The sequence below is a fragment of the Beta vulgaris genome, chromosome 7 (assembly GCF_026745355.1).
Source record: "Beta vulgaris subsp. vulgaris cultivar EL10 chromosome 7, EL10.2, whole genome shotgun sequence".
Classification (NCBI taxonomy): Eukaryota; Viridiplantae; Streptophyta; class Magnoliopsida; order Caryophyllales; family Amaranthaceae; genus Beta; species Beta vulgaris.
The window spans coordinates 11,412,595-11,432,326 of NC_079208.1; the positions used below are offsets into that span (position 1 = coordinate 11,412,595).

At 32.3% G+C, this 19,732-nt stretch overlaps 1 protein-coding gene across 2 annotated transcripts; it reads right to left on the reverse strand.

Moving 5' to 3' along the window:
• Positions 1-629: 629 nt before the first annotated feature.
• On the reverse strand, positions 630-13,003 carry LOC104898686 (ABC transporter G family member 28). 2 transcript variants are annotated; one of them, XM_010685790.4, is made up of 14 exons: positions 12,181-13,003; positions 12,023-12,099; positions 9,278-9,550; positions 8,218-8,281; positions 7,979-8,125; positions 7,138-7,172; positions 6,905-6,978; positions 5,671-6,563; positions 4,628-4,924; positions 3,784-4,257; positions 2,645-2,793; positions 1,802-2,091; positions 1,140-1,273; positions 630-994 (listed from the first exon to the last, which is right to left on the reverse strand). In XM_010685790.4, the coding sequence occupies exons 1-14, from the start codon at positions 12,423-12,425 to the stop codon at positions 838-840; spliced, it is 3,309 nt and encodes a 1,102-aa protein (XP_010684092.1). In that variant the 5' UTR covers positions 12,426-13,003; the 3' UTR covers positions 630-837. The 2 variants fall into 2 exon arrangements, with proteins under 2 accessions (XP_010684092.1, XP_019106342.1); XM_019250797.3 differs by lacking the exons at positions 12,023-12,099; positions 12,181-13,003 and adding an exon at positions 10,816-11,986.
• Between the last annotated feature and the right edge of the window lie 6,729 nt (positions 13,004-19,732).

Sequence of the window (19,732 nt, forward strand, 5' to 3'; positions counted from 1 at the left end):
CTATCGAGCGAGAGTATCGAGTCACAAAGGAATGTGACTCTTATCCGGATCATGAGCCCAGAATCCCAGGCAATAGCAGTTTGTTGGGATTGCTCATGCGGCGAGGTACGACGCTCACCTTTCGTTGTTCATTGTCCGAATTGTGAACGACAATCGTTCCTCTTACCACTTTCATCAGCGATCCAAGTTTTGACTCCACCATCACTAGTTTTGACCAGCGATGCCCTCCGTCACTTGCGACTCTTTATTGTTTTTTGTTGGTTTTTGTTACTATGTATTGTACAAGCTCTTAAAGTTTCTTTACGTTTGGTTGTATTAGATGTGGTTGTATTAGCTTTAGGTTGTACTTCCTCTTTTAATTAATGTACGATTTTCCGATGTCAAAAAAAAAAAACTACTGCTATACCTCTACTACTACCGTACCTCTAATTCTTTTGATATCATTTTTTGGCTTTATATATATTCCAATCATTCCTGGATGTAATCAACTCATCCAATGTGATTGTTTATCTGTTTCTTCTAGGAAGTTTCCTTCCCTCCAGCACGTGTTCTTAGTGGCTATCTACATTTATATATACCTTGTTTAATTCCGCTACAATCTCAAGCTGAATGACTGAAAAACAAGAACATTGAGAGACTGAAAATCCTCCCTGCATTCTGTACATTTCTGTCTTAACAAACAGTTTAGAATGTTTGAATTTACATTCTATGATTTTGTTGATTTCGAGTTCATAGGTAAAACGTGTTTGGTACCTCCATAAACAAAAGAATAACTAAAATCTCTACACACAACATTTTTTTTGTACGCTAACATTACAAAATTGCTAGGTAATGTTTCTATTTCTTTTGGAATATTATCATGAAAGCGAAAGCTATGATACGACTAAGAACCCCACTTATAATGAGAAATACTACACAACGGTTCCAATGATTAAGACTATAACCACTTTGCATCAAAGAGCCGCAACGAGTTACTAGCCATACTCCGTCATACCTGCAAAATATTGCATAAACACATTAAGTTTCATTGGAACTTGATATTATATGTTAATTTCGTGTAACATTAACTTATTTAAATCACTAATAAATTTACGATGTTAACACAATTGATTGTATCTTAAGAGAGAACTTTATCATACTTCTCAGCATTGGCAATGACAAAAGCCTCTAGGGCCCATTTTGTGTAGGTAAATTTTCCTATTTCGTACATAACTTTGCTGTCTTTTTCTTGACTAGCAATGAGTGATAACACTACGGGAAGAAGCACGCACCACTGTAATATATCATAAAAGTTATTGTTAATGAACAACATGGTATATAAAAAATACTTTAAACAAACAAATAAATATGTGTTTTGAAGTGTTTTTTTTTTTTGGAAAAATTGTTTTAAATAAGTCAACATTTGCGTGGTCTTCTCATTTTAAATCTACCTTTTGATTATCCCTGATTGAGTTAGACTTGTATGTCTGTTTTCTTCTATTGAGTTTTAACCTGTTTGTAACTTGTTTAATATGTTACTTATGATACGTGTTACAACTTCCCTTCTTCTAAAACAGGCGAGGGATGTGAGGGTGGGGGTGGGACATTGTAACACGTATAAGAAATAACCTACTAAACAAGTCACAAACAGGTTAAAAAACTCAATAGAAGAAAACTGAAAACATCCATACAAGCCTAACTCAATCCGGGATAATAAAAAATTAGACTTAAAATGGGAAGACCGTGTAAATGTTGACTTATTTAAAATAATTTTTTTTTTGGTTGAAATGTTTGAAGTGTTTTAGTGATTTATATGATATACCAGTTGGGCGGGGCCTGCCTCGAGAAATATTGCTAATCCATAAGCTATTCCGGTCACACAGTAAACAAGACAGACCAAGACAGCATAATTGGCCCAAAAACTTGATCTTGGATTATTGGAGAAGTAAAACATTGCAAGGTAAACCAAAGGCTTAAAAAGGGTGTTGAAAAGATCAATTGTATCTTTGGACAGAAAATATGCCAAGCTGCTCATGCCTGATGAACTTTCTCGCCAGTATTGTAATCTATCAAGCGTGAATGATCTCAAAGCTGCAATCTTGCACAAAAGAGCTGCCATTCAACAAGAAGCACAAGTATCAGATACAAAGAACTACATAACATTTGGAAATTTACAAAAATATGTGTGTAAAAGTTTTATACTACCTCTCTTTATTTTAATTTACCTAGTTTAACTTTTACGCTTGTCCATGCATAATTTTGGACCATTAATATCTTTATTATATAAAAGTATAAAATGTCAAACTTTTGATATTTAGAAAACATAAGGAGATGAATTTAACAAGATCGATCCTAGTCCATGACTATATATTTTCTTATATATAAGTCATGATGATGGTCATTATAAACTATGTGAATAATGCTAAAGTATACTGTTTGTGAATTAAAAAGAAACAAAAATGATAGGTAAAAAAAAAAATAAGGGAACATTATTTATTGTCATATTTTCTACTTTCTATATTACTTTTCACACAGTAAGAATTGAATTTAGTGTCATTTAAAAAATATTTTGTTGTTTAAGTATGAAAACTTGATAAGTATTTTAGAACTTCCTAAAAATAAGACGGAGGAAGTATGATTTAGGTCATGAAAGTGGAGTACTTACATACGGCAATTACGGTATAGTTGTAACCAAGCGCACCAAATGTCTCATCACTCACTTTAGCAAGAGTTCCTAAGCAAGCTCCAGCAAGTAGTAGAATCAAATAATCCACAGCTTGTAATTTGGCTTCACGAAGTCTTTGCTTCCCAACTCTAAAAAAGAAATAAATTAATTAAATTATTCTGTGTGAATAGATTGGAATAACAATGATTTTAAAAAATTAGGCTAAATACAGTACAATTATGTAAGAGTAACATACTTCATAGCTTCACTTACACTTGTTTATTTAACTTGATCGAAAATTGACTACTTTGATAAGACTTTTCTATTGATTTGATAATTTACATGAATTTATAAAGATTACATGTAAGCTTGAAACGACTAAATATTGATTTTTTTAATAATAAATTAACAATTATTCGTGTGATTCTGTTCTTATCTTGAATCGAGTATTTTTTAATAGATTGTAGATGAGAATTTTTTTTTTCAATTACTAAAAAAATTTGCAAAACTAATAAATCTAATATCATTCTCAATGATTCACTAAAGCCTGTAATTATATACTTCCTCCGGTCTTTATTAGTTTACCCGTATTCCTTTTTAGGATGTCCCTTATTAGTTTACCCCTTTCTTTTGTTTCTATTTTTGAAATGGGACTACTAACTTTTCATCACACATACATTCAACTTGAATATAATATAATAGTTTCTCTTTCTTTACGACCCACAACATTATTCGAGAATATTTATAGTACACCTGGGTGTACCATGCTCATGGTATACCCAAGGCAAAATGAGCGAATGAGCAAAATGAACAAATGAGCAAAATGAACAAATGAGCAGATGAGCAAACATTCCTACTCATTTAAGAAAATGAGCAAACACTTTTATTACAAAATGAGCAAAATGAGCAAATGAGTAAATGAGTAAATGAGCAAAATGCCCATATGAGCAAATTTGGTGTCAAATGAGCACATGAAGTTTTAATTTATTACAAAAATACCCCTGGGTGTACCATGCTCATGGTACACCCGGGTGTACCATGAGTGAACTCACATTATTCTCTTAAAACTCTGTGCAAAAGAAAGGGGTAAACTAATAAAGACCGGTGTTTTTAATAGTCGAAAAGAGAAAGAAAAATACCTTCCTAAAAAATATCTGTATTGTCGTGTAATTCCTGGGGGTATTCGATTAGATAAATCTTGTTTTGTTAAGAAATTGTGCATGAGATGCTCTCGTCTTAATACAACTGCACACTTGATTTCTTGAAGAAGATCTCCAATGAAAGACTTTTCAAGACGTTTATCACCAGGTTTAGTAGAACCCTCAGGAGAAGTGCTAGAAATTTCATCACATAGATGTAACATGTCTGGTGGTACAGGATAACCATTATGAAGCATCCATCTTACAGGAAGTTGTTCACGTGTAACATTAGATCCTGACTTAATAATTCCTTCTAAGATATCAATATAATGATCTGGAGGAGTAACTCTCTCAGGTACAATGATACCTAAGCCTGCAAAATACTCTTCTACTTTCTTTGTTGCGCCATGGTACACTGTAAGACCTCCTTTTGCAAGTAATATGAAGTCGTCGAACATCTTGAACAATGCATAGCTAGAGAACAGTACAATATACATTAAGATTTTAGAAAATAAATAGTTCAAGGACGCTATATGTAACGTTAAAAGCTTTGTTGATTATTCGTAGTGTTACTCCGACACCTTTCATTACCTCAAAAACAGGGTGTCGTGTCGTGTCCAACATGACACTTTACTTGGATACTTCATTTTAAACTAAAAACTTGATTTATTTTTTTTTACAAAATAGCCGAGTTGGACACTTGGACACCCGTATCCGACTTCACACTCAATCCGTGTCTGAGTAACATGGGATTATAGTCCTTTTCTACATTACAACGTCTATCACCATACATATATTGAGGCCAATACCTTGGACAATAAATAAGAAAAAATAGAGGGAGTACCTTGGTTGATGGATGACCATACATATATTCACGCCTTCAAGAGCTTCACGTCTAAGTGCTCTTAGGAGTAGAAGAGATGATGAACTATCTAAACCAGAAGTAGGCTCATCTAAAATCAAAAGTGAAGGCTCCATAACCATTTCCAATCCTACATTAACTCGTTTTCTTTGTCCTCCAGAGATTCCTCTTTTCTCAACTGTTCCAACTAAAGAATCTCGAATTGCTTGTAATCCTAACGCCTCAATTACTCTTTCAACAACGAGAACCTTATCTGCCTTTGGAAGATCACCAGGTAACCTACAGTTTGAGTTACACATGAGGGCGTTTATTATAAGCACGTTACATATGCATGTATGTATCCTGAGAATATATTATTTCTTATGCATCATCAATGTTCCTAATGTTATATATATGCTACTATTCTAAGTATTTCAACCTCTAAAGCGACATGTTTGATAGAAAACCTAAGAAAATTATTCAGCCTGAGATTTGATTTTGTGTCAAAGAATGTTAACCTTAGGTTATCCAAAACCCCAAACGAATAGAGCAAACCTGAGCCAAACCCAAATCAATAAGACTGGAAAAAGACTCAACCTAAATTAACCTGAACCAATATTAACGTGAGCTATAATAATATAATTATATTTATGAGTATATGTATGTTTACTGATAGAGTATAGATCTATTTTTGGGACCGCCTCAACAATCAGCTTAAGCTTTTGGTTGAGTTGATCATTTGACATGGTATCAAGAGCCAGCGTGACAAAAAGGTCACGGGTTCTAATTTCATCCACCCCTTCTTTTTCAGTGGAATAATATTGTGATAGAGTATAGATATATTTCTGAGGCCTCAACCATCAGTTTAAGCTTTTGATTGAGTTGGTGATTTGACATTTACACTTACTAATAAATACTTAAATTGACCTATTATGTGCCAAAAGCAGTCTTAAATAAACTTAGATTTTAATAATTTACTATGAATATATGCTACTTTCTATCAAATAATAATAATAATAATTTAGTATCAGAATAATTTAGATTACCTGCATCGAGCACTGAATCTTAGATTTTCTTCAACAGTCAAGTTTCCATGCACAATATCATCTTGTGGGACAAAGCCAATAATCCTTTTATAAGAGTGAATGGATTCATTCTTGCCATTGATTAGAATTTTACCAGTTATATTACACCCTGTTGCTTTTCCAGTAACAGCAGAAAGAAAAGTAGTTTTTCCTGCACCAGAAGGACCCATAACTGCAGAAACTCGACCAGGCATAATTTTACCAGTAATACATCGTAATAAATGTTTGTTCTTTCCTTTTAAAGTAAGTGTCAAATCTTTAAAAGCAACCTCTAATAAAGGTCTTTTACGAACATCAGTATCAGTTGCCATAGAAATGATTCCAGAAAATGTAAGATTCTTATTTTCTTGTTGCATTGCTTTTTCTTTCTCAAGTTGTCCATATGCATACTTAAAAATTTGACTACGTGTGTGTAATTCTTTAGCTTTGAATTGTTTCTTAATATTCTTATCTCCTATCTCCATATTAAAACCCTCGTTATTATCAGGATCATCTTCAATTTCTTGCATCATTTTTGTTAGATTGCTCGGTTGTTTCTTTTTCGATTTCGGATCTGTATTCGGCGTTGGAGGTATTGCATCGTTACTTGCAGATGATTTCTGGCCGAAGAAACCTTTTAATGTTTCTTGTCGTGTGGATTTTTTCTTAGAGAATGTACGTGACAATTGTTGTTGTAAACCAATGGCTCGTTTCCTAGCATTGTCCTTTGCTACTTTCCATCTTTCACGAGCTTGCGCAGTTTCCTTTGCACTTCTTATTGCGCGCTCTCTAGACCTTGCTAGCCTTCTTTCTCGAGTAGTAAGTACTTGATCTGAACAATTGTATACAAGAAGTAGGCTCGTACTTAATATAGCCTACAATTATCATTCAATGTGTTGGTCAACTTGTATATATATGATTCAGTTACGATTAAAGAAAGATACATAAACCACATCAATACATCAGTTGTTGAAATTACATTGTTATTTTCCAAACACTACATTAACACATCATTAACTATTGAAAATTTTCATACCTTTTTCGTTTTGAAATAAATAAAACGTTGTCCACAAAAAGCTCTTACATAAAAGAATTAAGCGTTTCATTTATTTTGAAATGGAAGAAGTATGTTCTAATGTATTGGAGTAAATAATGAATCTAAAGTACAAGTTGGACTTCATACTTTAAATTAATATGATGGGTGTAAAATACTTACAATGAGCAATATACCATAGGCATGTATATTTTGATTTGTAGTTTTTGGATTGCAGCTAGCCAATTTGAAGCATGCTGCAAGTAAAAGATAAAAGAAATCATAACACTTTTGCAATAATTAGAAAATTCAGACCTCCTACATATTATAGTATTAGGGAAAATACATATAGTTAAATCACATTATACATGTACTACAATAATCTATTTCTATGTGAACATAATTGTAATACTTACATAATTCTTCTGTCGAACCTTTTCTACAATAATGCCTGGAAATTGAAAAGAGTATAGGATTAACACATAAAGATGTCATGGTGTGTCATATAACATTTAGAGTTTGTCTTGTAAGAGACCGCCTACTTTTAAATTAAAATTAGGCAATGGTAAGCCCAATATTAAAAAGAGAATTAACCCAATAGTGACTAGGTTAATTTCTTTCGGTGATTATTTTAATCCATTTAGTGACTAGGTCTACTTTTATATTAAAATTAGATCGTCTCTTTTAATAATTTTTGTAACATTTAACTATACATATGGACAATACATCAAAGAAATCGATTAAAAGTCTATTATACCTTCATGGTGGGAATAAAAGTATACTTATCACTACAAGAAGATGGGTCTTTAGCTGGAAAAATCAGTCGCTAAATATAGATATTCCGTCACAAAAGGCATTTTGCGACCAATCAGGGACGGATTATCGACTACTCCCTCCGTCCCATAATATAGTGCCTATTTCATTTTTGGTGGTCAAACTTTAAAATCTTTGACCGAATATTCTCATTTGTATATATAAAAAAACATATTCATGTAGGATCTTGTTAGATTCGTCTCAATGTGTAGTTTCATAATATCAACTTTTTATATTTTTTATTAATAAGGAATTGAAGATATTAAAGGTCAAAGTTACGTTTTGGAGACCGTGAAAAAAGAAACAAGCACTATATTATGGGACGGAGGGAGTAATTCATAAGAAGGTATAAATTTAAGTATATGATATGGCGCAACTCATAAATGCTTTTAGAATTAATAAGATTTAAAATTATGGAAAAGTTTGTAATAAAGTAATATATACCCAAAACTACACGAAAGTTTTTCTGTTGTAGACGGACAATATGATCCAGGTGAGCAAAAAACTTCATCGCTATTAACAACATCTGACCACACATCAGCTCCACCACAAGTATGATTTGGCTTCCCAGGTGGTATTTGGTATGCATATCTGTAGAAATATATCTAGTATTTGAATCTTATACTACAAATAATATTTTACAAGTCATACAAATAAAGAGCTCAAGAGGAATCATGACTTACGGATCACATCTTCCTGTGGTTTTATTTAGTTCAGCAAATGGACAATAAGATCCCAACGGACAAGCTACATGAAAAGTGAATATTAAAACAAAGATCTGTTATTGGATATTTCTATGTGGCAATTAATATAATAAGACTTGTAAAAAGGTACTTGGTTGAAGAATCTAAATTAATATATGCATGGTGTAAGGTTTGATCCCGAAACTTCAAGAACATACACTAAAGTCTTAACCACTAGACCAAATAATATTTAGTGTTATCATCTTAAATTCTAATATTAATAAATGAAAATTTTCCTTACCCGGGGCATAGCCCGGGCCTAATAACTAGTTTAATATGAAAACGATACTTTAACTGCTCCCATACTAATACTTCAGTTTGATTTTGATGAATAATGAATTAACACAAATTGGTTGCTTGATGCATCAATGATTATAATATGGTGGTTGTTTATGACTTGATTTTTATCATAAGTTCATATCCTAGTATTTCCTCCGTTCCATAATAAGTGAAATACTTCTCTAAAAAAGCTCTCACATAAAAGAGAGAAGTGTTTCACTTATTATGGAACGAATGAAGTATTTTTTTTCTATGTGGTACTTTTGCCAAAATATATATTTTTGCCAAAGTATATGCAATACTTGTATCTTAGTAGGTTAAAGAGGAAAAGGTTTAAAGGATAAATAGTTTTTATTCCTAAAAGAGTAAGCAATAGTGATAGAGAATGAGATACTGAATTGTAAAGTATTTGATTTGACGAGTAATAAGGTCTCCTTTTACTAGTAAACAAAAAAGAAAGAGATAGTTTAAGAAGTTTAAGATATAAATTAAAAATAAAATAATAACGACCCTTGCAGTAGGAGTTCACCATGTTTTTCTCTCCTGGATAAACGAAAAAAAAGATAAAATAATAACCCTATATATTACATTATAAAATTTATTTTCTTAATCAAATTATATATCTCGATTATGATCCTACCTTATTGATTAGTATCTTGTGAAGAATTTAATAATTGGAGAATTGAAGTTCATGTTTTAAAATGGATATGAAGTTACTTACGGATCATGCAAGTAACACCCTTGGGGCAAAAAAATCCAGCACAACAAGGTTGACAATCTTGAGTTCTATCAGGAATATCCCTTGTGTTCTTCATATCAACTTTATTGTCTTTACCAACACTACATGCCCAACCTGGCTCACAACCATCAACCCATGAGCTCAAATTACAATTCTTATTTGGTTTTAAGTAATTTGAACTCTTTCTAGTCCCGTCAAGCAAACTAGTCATGTATATCTTCACTTCGGCTGCTGTACATACTCTTTTTGGAACATCTGTTAACATTCAGAGAAACAAAGTTACATTCATTATAATGATCCAAAAGCAAAATCATAAAATTTATAAGCTAACTCAAGCAGTGACGGATCTTGAAAGATTTGTTATATAGGCCAAATTTTTCCACAATAACATATTATGATGCCATGTAACTTGTTTTTGTATGTCGGATTTTGGGCTCTAAACTACAAGACTTGATTTTTTTAAAAAAAAAAACCTATAGGGGGCCAGGCCCAAGCCTACCCAGGGCCGTCTTAGTGATTTATGGGGCCCTGTTCTAAAATCAAAATTGGACCCTATACATATACATATTCATTTTCAACATATTTTTTTAAACACCATAATTTTCAAATTTTTATTCAAATCAATAATAGTAAATTAATACAAATTAAACTTTATAACAACCTTCTATCTAAAAAGTGCGGTTCTAGTAGCATTCTTTGAAGCAAAATTATCAATTAAATCTTATAGTCGCATTAAAATTCTCAAACTGCTTAATCGCAAATTAAGTCGCATAGAAAAATTGCAGATTTGCAGAAAATATATGTCAATTAAGTTGCTAACTGATAAATTCTTATACAATTTAAAAATAAAACTACTTAAATCCAAGCATAAAGATACACATAATTGGAAAAAAATAAAAATCTGAAATTAATCAGATGAAGTAAATCAGAGAAATTAATTAAAGAGAAACAAACAATGGCAGTGGTAAAGACTTGGGATGAAACCGTTCAAATACCATAAACATATACTGCATATACTACTATGGTGGACAAGATGAATAAATTAATGGAAAAAAAAACTTGAGGGCACAATCATTCACAATTTCACATGCATCAAGAGGAATCAAGAAACATTTATTGAATTACATAACAATAACCAAATCTTCAATATATACACCACGCCTTTGTCAATTTCTCAATGAGAGTCTAATTACATGTGGCAGTAGAATAAAGAAGATTAAAAATCCAGTTTTTATTTACGGCAATGGTTATTCAAGCAATTAGAATTCACAAAATCAACCCCCATCTCAACGTGTTGGCCTTTTTTTAACCAATATTTCAGAGAGCAACATTCCAATGAGGTCCAAGTCGATGATTCAACCCGATAAGCAGATGAATACTTTGTATAATTAGCAACAACAAGCACCTTGAATTTTTCGAAATTGTAATTAGCAATACCTTTTCAAAATTCGATCAAAATTGCAGAAAAAAAATGAAATTTAAAATTAAAACAGAATCAAGAAAATTAAAATACTACTTACTTGAATTCAAGATTGTCAATGAAAATTGAGATGATTGAGTCTTGTATATTCCACTTTCTTTGCATGTATTGATTGAGAATTGGGAAGTAGATGATTAAGAATTTTGAAGATTACTCCTTTATATAGTCCTCTCAAAATTTAGCCGTTTGATAGGAAGAAATTAGGAGAAATTAACATTAATCGTTGCTTGCCATTGATAATAAATGACAATCTCAAATTGGGTAAAGATAATTTTTTTCCCGTTAAACAGAGAAAAAAAACCCAACTTTCCATAGATAATAGAGAAAATTGATGAAGATAAAAAAAATTCGAGAAAGAATTGATCGAAGAATCAAAAAGTTTGAAAGATTTGAAGAATGAGGAAGGTGAATCAATGAATAATGGAGCGTGAATCAAGATAGAGGGAGAGTTTGAGGAAAGAGTAATTAGTGGCGTGATTACGAAGAAGGAAATATTGCAGACGGAAGAATTGAAACATGAAGTATGGGCTAGAATTTCCTTTACAGATCTCAAATTACAAAGCAGAAAATAGAAAATTGGGCCCTCCAAATTAAACCAATTTTTTTTAGGTTGGGGGCCCTGTGCAAAGGGTCACTTTGCACACCCTTTGCTACGGGCCTGAGCCTACCCCAATGAAGATCCGCCATTGAACTCAAGTAAAGAAATAAAATGTCATTTGTTAGGATTGAATGATACAATGTAAGAAGCAAATATTTCCTTAAACCAAGTTCATCCTAAACTAAGTATTGTAAGAGGAATAACGCTCTCAATTTACTTTTTAAGAGTATATGTATCATATTCTCAATTTACTTTTTAAGATTATATGTATCATATTCTCGAGAAAACTAGTTTAAAGGACTCATCAACATACCTAACTCTTAGTATATTTTGGAGGGTGGCCATCTTACTAGAGAATATAGACCATTATAACGTTCATGACATCAACCAATACACATAAACCCGGAAAAAAACACAACCCAACAATGTTTTGTATTCAATATACTAATATGTAATGCATACCACCATTAATAACATCAAAGGTTAACTAACACATTATATTGTCATAATTTGGATTAGATTAGGAATTCATCTTATCTTCCATCGTCATGATACATATTTTAGATTCATTATTCTAATCAATAGACTCATTCTCATAGAAAGATATTATATATAGGTAAATAAAGAATCAAAATTTTGAGAATTTTGCCTTTCGTTTTCTGCATGCAATCTGTCAAAAATCCAAGATCACTTGAAAAATTGAAAGCTGAATTCCAATCAGTTTGCCTGAAAAGAAAGGAATTAAAAACATGTGAAATCATCCTCCAAAATTTATGATAAAATTTGTGTAGAAATTAAATGACATACACATCCTTTATGCAGAAGCCCAAATGTTTCCTGATATCTGGCTCAAAGACATGAGTGACATTAGCTATTTGGTTGTACAACATATGTGCAACAACTTGAAGTGCTGCTGGGCTTTTAGCTTGGCTAGTATCTTCATCTAAATCATCTTGAGAATAAACAACACTTGTGGATAATAATACCACAACAAAGATTATCAATACAACCAATCTTAAAAGACGAAAATGACAAACCCTTACTTCCTTCATATTATTTTTTACAAAGGCCTCAAAAAAGCTTCTCAGTTTTAGTTAAACCAACAACAATGAAAAACATGATGATAAGAAAATCCTATGAATTCTATTTTTTGGTACGAACCAACATTAATAAACTTATATAATTTTCGAATGTCGAAGTTTTATGCATATGAAGCTCAAAAGATAACATTACTTCTCATGGGAATTGAAAAATATTGATGACAAAGGTACAAATATATGAATGGAATTTCCTTAGATTTTTAGTTGTTATGGAAATGAAGATGAATGATCATATGAAAAAAAAAAAATGAATGATCTTTGTATGCAAAATTTGTTGTTTTTTGTGTTCTTGTTAGAGATGACTTTCTAACTTTTGAAATTGGTGATGTAATTGGTAGGGAGGAATGATTGCCTACAATCAAGGAAGGTATACAGGGAAAACTTGCGCCACTATTTTGATGGGCAAGAAATAATATTCCATACACTAAGAAATCTCCTATATCTATGTTTCTGTCCTTCGCACGCGGAAGGATGCGATACATACTTCAACTTCCTTATAAAATGGAAGTAGTATGTTGAAAATACTTCGAACCAAATTAATTTTCTTTAGATTTCAACACTAAACCTTGAAGATATTTTCACACAAAAATTACCTCTACATTTATATTAATTTCTCAAATGAATAGTGTTTTTCCAAATCAGGTTGAGATATAACGAGACATGTAAGTTTTAAGTAGTTTTAAGCTGCTTACCATGACTTAACTATTTTATAGGCCCACGCTATGTCCCGGATACTTATAGTTTTCATTATTAATATTTCACTTTAAAATAATATTACCAAATATCATTTGGTTTAGTGGGTAATACTATAATATATAAACTTGAAGTCATCTGATCAAATCATATACAATGTATTTACTTTTTTTTTTGTTATATAAGGATTATGTGTAACAAAACATCTTAAGTGAGAGCGACATGTGACACCATTCCTTGATTAAAAAGGTCTTTAAATATATTAGTATAGATATATAAATTAAATTTGTTCTTTCAATAATTAACGTAAATCCTTCCATCTCATCAAAAGGTGTCTTCTTAAAAGCTACCCATTTCTCCAAAATTACTAATCATAAGCATATAAAAATGATGAAATTGTCGTTCTAGTGAGAATTCACTTCTTGGTTTGTATCTCTAAGTACATTATCTCTATTATATAAGTCAAGGGAGGAGGTGTGGTGTCCTCTTTTGAAGTGACCAAAATAACCTTAATGATCTAATTAATGGAATAAAAAAATTACAAAAGCAAATCATTTAAAAATTCTCATTCCAACTTGCTATTTTAAACAAGTTTAAAATGGTATATGCATCAAATACTTCAATCAAAAATTAAATAGACAAAATATTTATATCTTATAAAAAAAGATGGCATATATAACGTGCACATGAAAAGTCTGAACATTCACTACCTTTGATACTCTTTAATTCAGTTAAACCAACTCATTATTTTTGCTCTTTCTGTTCAATATTCATTCACAAAAAATTAATGTTAACAATCACTCACAACATTTTTATTTTTTTACATTAGCAAATTCATATATCTAAATTCATTTAACTGTTGAATTTTTCACATTTAAGTTTAATCATAAATAAAGTACGAATGGAGTATCTAATAGAATAACAAATTTTGAAATTAACGCACGCATCGCGTGCATATGAAGGCTAGTTGTTATGTGTAAGAAGAGAGTTAAGCTTTCATGATTCACCTTTTCAACATTACAAAATTTTTTGGCTTCCCTCTAAAATTTGAAAGCACTTAACCAAATGTTCCAACTACCACCAAATCTATGTTTTCCCTACTTAAGGGTTACAGACATTCCCCAAAAAATTCAGTTTTTCCTACCAACCATAATGCTTACATAAGGCAGAGAACATTCTCCAAAAAACATATTCACTGCACACACGCAACACTATATAAACCAACCAAACACTAAGGCAAAAAAAAAGAGTTTGTTAATGTCATAACCAGTTGTTGCATCTGGACAAAATGGAAGCAGCACAGGAAATCTACAATCATGTTGTTGATGAAGAGGACTAGGATGAGTACTACCTACAACTACTTCAAGAGATGGTGCCCAACTTCGACACTTAGATCTCCTCTCGAACCAGAATCTGATACAGAACAACAAAACAAAAGAATTAAACCAGAGATGAAACATGACAACAGAATGAAAGCTATAGATGAATTGTTATCTATGGAAGAGAAAGGAACATTACCATATGGTGCTATGAAGAAGACAACACAGAAGTACGGTGTTTCAAGATACACAATAGAGAGATTATGGAAAAGAGCATGCAAACAAAGAGCTAAGGGTGATGTCATTGATGTCAGGTCAAGAAAAAAGGGAACTGTGGGGATCGGAAGAGACCAAAGGAATATACTGAGGAGTTTCTCCAATCAGTGCCCCTAAATTTACGCACTTCAGTTAGATGCTTTGCAGGGGCATTGAAAGTGTCTCCTTCAGCAGTTTATAGACTGCTCAAAAAGGGGAAGTTGAGAAGTCATACAAGTAGTAATCATCCAAGTTTGACAGAGACTCACAAATTGGAGAGTATAAAGTGGGTTCTATCCCACATTCTGCCTGGCACACCCACTGAACAAGCACAGTTTATAGACATGGAGAACATAATACACATTGATGAGAAATGGTTCAACTTGAACCCAAATACAAGGAGATTTTATTTATTGCCAAGGGAAGATGATCCATATAGGTGTTGTCAATCGAAGAGATTCAAGATTAAAGCCATGTTTATGGGGGTGACTTCAAAATCAATTTATGATGCTCAAGGTAATCTGATTCATGATGGCAAGTTTGGTATCTTTCCTTTTGTAGAGAAGGTGGCAGCAAAAAAATAGCAAAAATAGAGAAAAGGGCACTATATAAACCAATGCTGTTGGATAGATCACTCAGAAGGTCATCAGGGACATGATTATACAACATGTAATCACAGCTGTAATGAGTAAATGGCATGTTGGTCTGTCTAAGGAAATATTCATCCAACTGGACAATGCAAGGCCTTACATACAAGGAAATGATGAGGCATTCAAGGCAGCAGCCACTCAGAATGGATTCAAAATCAAGCTCATTCAACAGCCAGCTTAGTCCCCAGATTTAAATGTTCTTGATTTAGGGTTTTTTTTAGAGCCATACAAGCTTTAATTTATCAAACTTTTCCTAAGAACATAGATGAGCTCATTGAATATGTGCAAGATGCATATGATAAATTTGATCCTAATGTTATGAAATACACATGGTTACAGTTAAAGTGGGTTATGGTTAAGATTCTAAAGGTGAAAAGATGTAATAATTACAAGAACCCTCATAATGAAAAAGCAAGATTAGAACGGTTGGGTCTTCTCCCCAAAAATGTCCAATTTGATCAAGTTATTGTGGATGAAGTTGTGCAATATTTGAATGATAAGTTACCAAATCAAATTGAAGAACTTGAGTACTTTGACATTGAGGGGGTTATTGATGAAGAGTAAAGTGAATAGTATGTTCGCATTTTTTGTGAAGAAAACAGTTTTTTGGAAGAAGATCAAAGTGGGTGAATTTTGTATGCAAGTTTTTGAAAAGCAATTGATGGTTATATACAGTGAAAGATGTTTTTTTTGGTAAATACATAGTCATTACATTGAAGTAGGAAGTTTTGTTAATCTGCAAACCAAACCTAAGCTTTGTAAATGTAGTGGAGGAATGTAGGTTTGTAAATCCAGTTTCTATGAATCATTATGCTTATTCTATTTTCAATTGTGTTTCTTATTGACATCATTTTAATTGTTTCCTTAAGTTTTAGGGACTGAGGCATGTATGAAGTAGAAAAAAAAACCACATTCACAATCAATCATGTTAAGACATCATTTGACCTTCTAAAATCCATCAGGGAAACTTTTAACTTATGAAGGAGATCAATTCATTCACACCTCAAGGCACAATGCCGAGCAAATCATTGACTCACTTCAAGTTATTGGTGAGTCCTTCATCATATGGATTAGGGAGTGATTTAAAAAAAACGGGGGACTCAATATAGAATAACAACAAAAGTGCTTTCTCTAGTCATAACTCATCATTCATCAAATTGACATCACCCTTAAACTCTAAGTCAAGCTCAACAGAACCCTTAATCAACCAAAACAACCAACAGTTTCCAACAACACAAGCATCCAACCAATATATCCAACAGCTTGCAACAACACAAGCATCCAACCAATGTATCAGAATCATAAGGACTCATACTTCAACATAATCCAAGCTTATCCAACACAAACCCAAAGATTAAACATCACCAACAGAAAGATTGAACATCACCAAAAGATTGAACATCACCAACAGAAGCAGAAAATCCATAAGCATTAAAACAGAAGAACAGAAGCAGAATAGGTAATAAGCATCAAAACAGAAAAACAGAACAGAAAAACCATCAGAAACTAGCCTAAACCAACATAATCCAAGCTTATCCAACACAAACCAGCAACATAAAAACAACGAGAAGGCAAAATATTGTCATGCAAAAAAATCGAATAAAATAAAGATAACAAAGGGACAGTAGTCAAACCTCCCTTACAAGAATTTTTGTTAAATTCACCACCACCAATCACTATTAGTTCCCCCTCCTCTTTGAACCAGATTTGAGGTAGGATTTTCTCCCACTTCCACCACTTTCCATAAAAGAACCCACCTTAGCCTTTCCTTTTTGGCTATATGAATAATAACTCATCTCAGAGTCCATACAAAGAAGAGCACAAACAGTAATGCGTTCAGAACTAGGGTTTTTAGAGACAGAGAGTGGGGGTTTTATGGGAGTTTTGAAAATAACTTTTTCTTTTACTTCTTCATCTGAACTCACCAGATCTATTACTTCATCTTTCACAATTTCATCTTCTTCAGAGGATGAGGACTCAGTTGGTAAATCATCAGGAAACCAAGGTTCCTTCCTGTCCTTGATAGCATTAAGAACAACACCCAAAGCTTGAGTTATTTAAATAGAATTAGTGTGGTTTTTCAATATATGTTCTTTTTATATTTATTATCATTATATGTTCTTTTCATCACAACCTAAATTTTTATTATGAACCGATCTTAGACATGAACAATATGTTCTTTTATTATTATTATTATTATTATTATCATTATATATATTCTTTTCATTACAACCTAAATTCTTATTATAAACGAACTTCAAACATGAACAATATGTTCTTTTTACCACAAACAATAATTTTTTTTACCTACATCTGTGTGTTCTTTTATTTTTAATTATATGTTCATATACTACGTGTTCTTTTCAAAAAAAACTAATTATGTTATTACTATAATAATAATTATTATTATTGTATTATTATTACTACTATTTTTATTTTATTTTTATTTTTATTATTAAAAATTGTGCATAATAATAATATTAGTAATAGTATTATATTTTATGAAAGGCAAGTACAAAGTAGATAAGTTCAAATCAGATTAGATCAGATTAAATAAGTTAAGATTAAATCATATTAGATCATATCAGATTAAAAAAGAAAAAATGAATTTAAATCATATCAGCAAAAATAAGGTGAAGTAAACAAAGTTAAGGATACAACAGGGTACTGAACTTTGCTATTTGTTCCAGTTTGGGTACTGAACTTTAAAAAGTTATAGATTGGGTACTCAAAATGGACGGCCGTTACTTTTTAGGAAATTTCTGTGAAACGCGCCGTTTGGTGCGTATTCCTAGGCGTGTGTGCCACACGAAACACCACCTAATGATTAACTTCATTTGGGCGATTTATTTGGCGGGTTTTATCAACTCTCTGTCTTCTTTCATTGTACTTATACTCTTTAACTCCTTATTTAAATCACTGCTACCTTTGTCCTCTTCATTTACTCCATTTTTAAACATAGCATGTGACCAGTATTACCACCATGAAAATTCCCAAGAGGAACTGAAACTTCTGCAGAAGGTATATTCTTCATATACTCCATTTTTTTTACAGATCTTCATTTACGTCTTTTGTTTTTCTTTTTGGTACTTTTTGGTTACCTTTTTGGTTGTTGTGCGTAAGTGGAGTAAAAAAAGTAATGGTTTTTTTTTTTCCTTTCTTGTTTAAAAAGTTGATTTTTGGAACTAGTTTAAGTTATTTTTTGTTGGATTTGTTTGTTTAATGTTAATAACGCTTAGGGTTTGATAATTAGGGTAAAATTAGTAAATTGATTTTTTTCCTAATTGGGGTTTGGGTTTCACAGAGAAGTAACATTTTGTGGGTGGTAATTGTGGTTGGAGTTGGTTCGTTAAAGTGAAAGTATAATTTTAAAAAATTAGGGTTATAGAGAAATTTAATTTTCATTTATTTTTGCAAATTACTAGGTATGGAAGCGTGACGCCATGTACATCCCTTATGTTCGAACCAAGACGTTATTGTGACCCACATATTCACTAGGCTAAGGTGGGAGGATCAGCTTCTGGTTGAGCAAACCTGTAAAAAATGGAGGCTGTGATGGAGACTCCGATCTTATGGTGGCGCTATGTGGCTTAGCGAGCGTAGGCAAACTGAGAAGTGGATATTGAATGATATACTCTATAACAATGGGAGGGACTTCCATGCTTGGCTCAACAAAGACATGACGGTGTACTTTGATGGGTTGTACCCCCTATTGTTCAAGAAGGATTGAAGAGAAAGATAGTTGGATTTTTTTTGCTTATTTTTTGGTGGGCAGGTTTATGGTGGTAGTTTTTGCCTCTGTCATAACTGTATTTAGGGGAGAATGTGACAGTCACTGGCTTTATTTAGGGTGGTTGCCACTGCTATGACAATATTATTGTTGTTGTTGATATGCATGTGGAAGTTGATATTTATGCTGCTCCTGATTTCTTGAGAGATTGAATTTTTTTGATGTTCAATTATATCTGTTCACATGGTTCAGTTTAAAATGTATATATGATTTTATTAATGTTGAAGAATTTTGCTACATTTTTTGAGTTTTAGTATACTGACTTAACTGTCATTTTGTAATTATTGCCACGTCACATTTTTATTTTATTTTTGGGGCTCATAACGGAACTTTACCCAAACTGAAACTTTTTAAAGTTTAATATTCAAGCTGGAACAAATGTCAAAGTTGAGTACCCTATTGTATCTTTAACTCGAAGTAAACATAGTCTAAAGTAGGGTGAGCGGAAATTCCGGGTACCCAGACCCAGACCCGGACCCAGTATGGACCCGCCGAGTCCGGACCCAGTATGGACCCATCGGGTCCGGACCCGATCCAACTGGGTCCGGGTCT

Excerpts from the sequence above, each read along its gene's own strand:
- LOC104898686 (XM_010685790.4), bottom strand. The coding sequence starts at position 12,425 with ATGAAGGAAGTAAGGGTTTGTCATTTTCGTCTTTTAAGATTGGTTGTA. Across the intron at positions 8,282-9,277 it reads GGGTGTTACTTGCATGATCC|CTTGTCCGTTGGGATCTTAT; the intron begins GTAAGTAACTTC and ends CTTTTCATGTAG. Across the intron at positions 1,274-1,801 it reads AGGCAGGCCCCGCCCAACTG|TGGTGCGTGCTTCTTCCCGT; the intron begins GTATATCATATA and ends GATATATTACAG.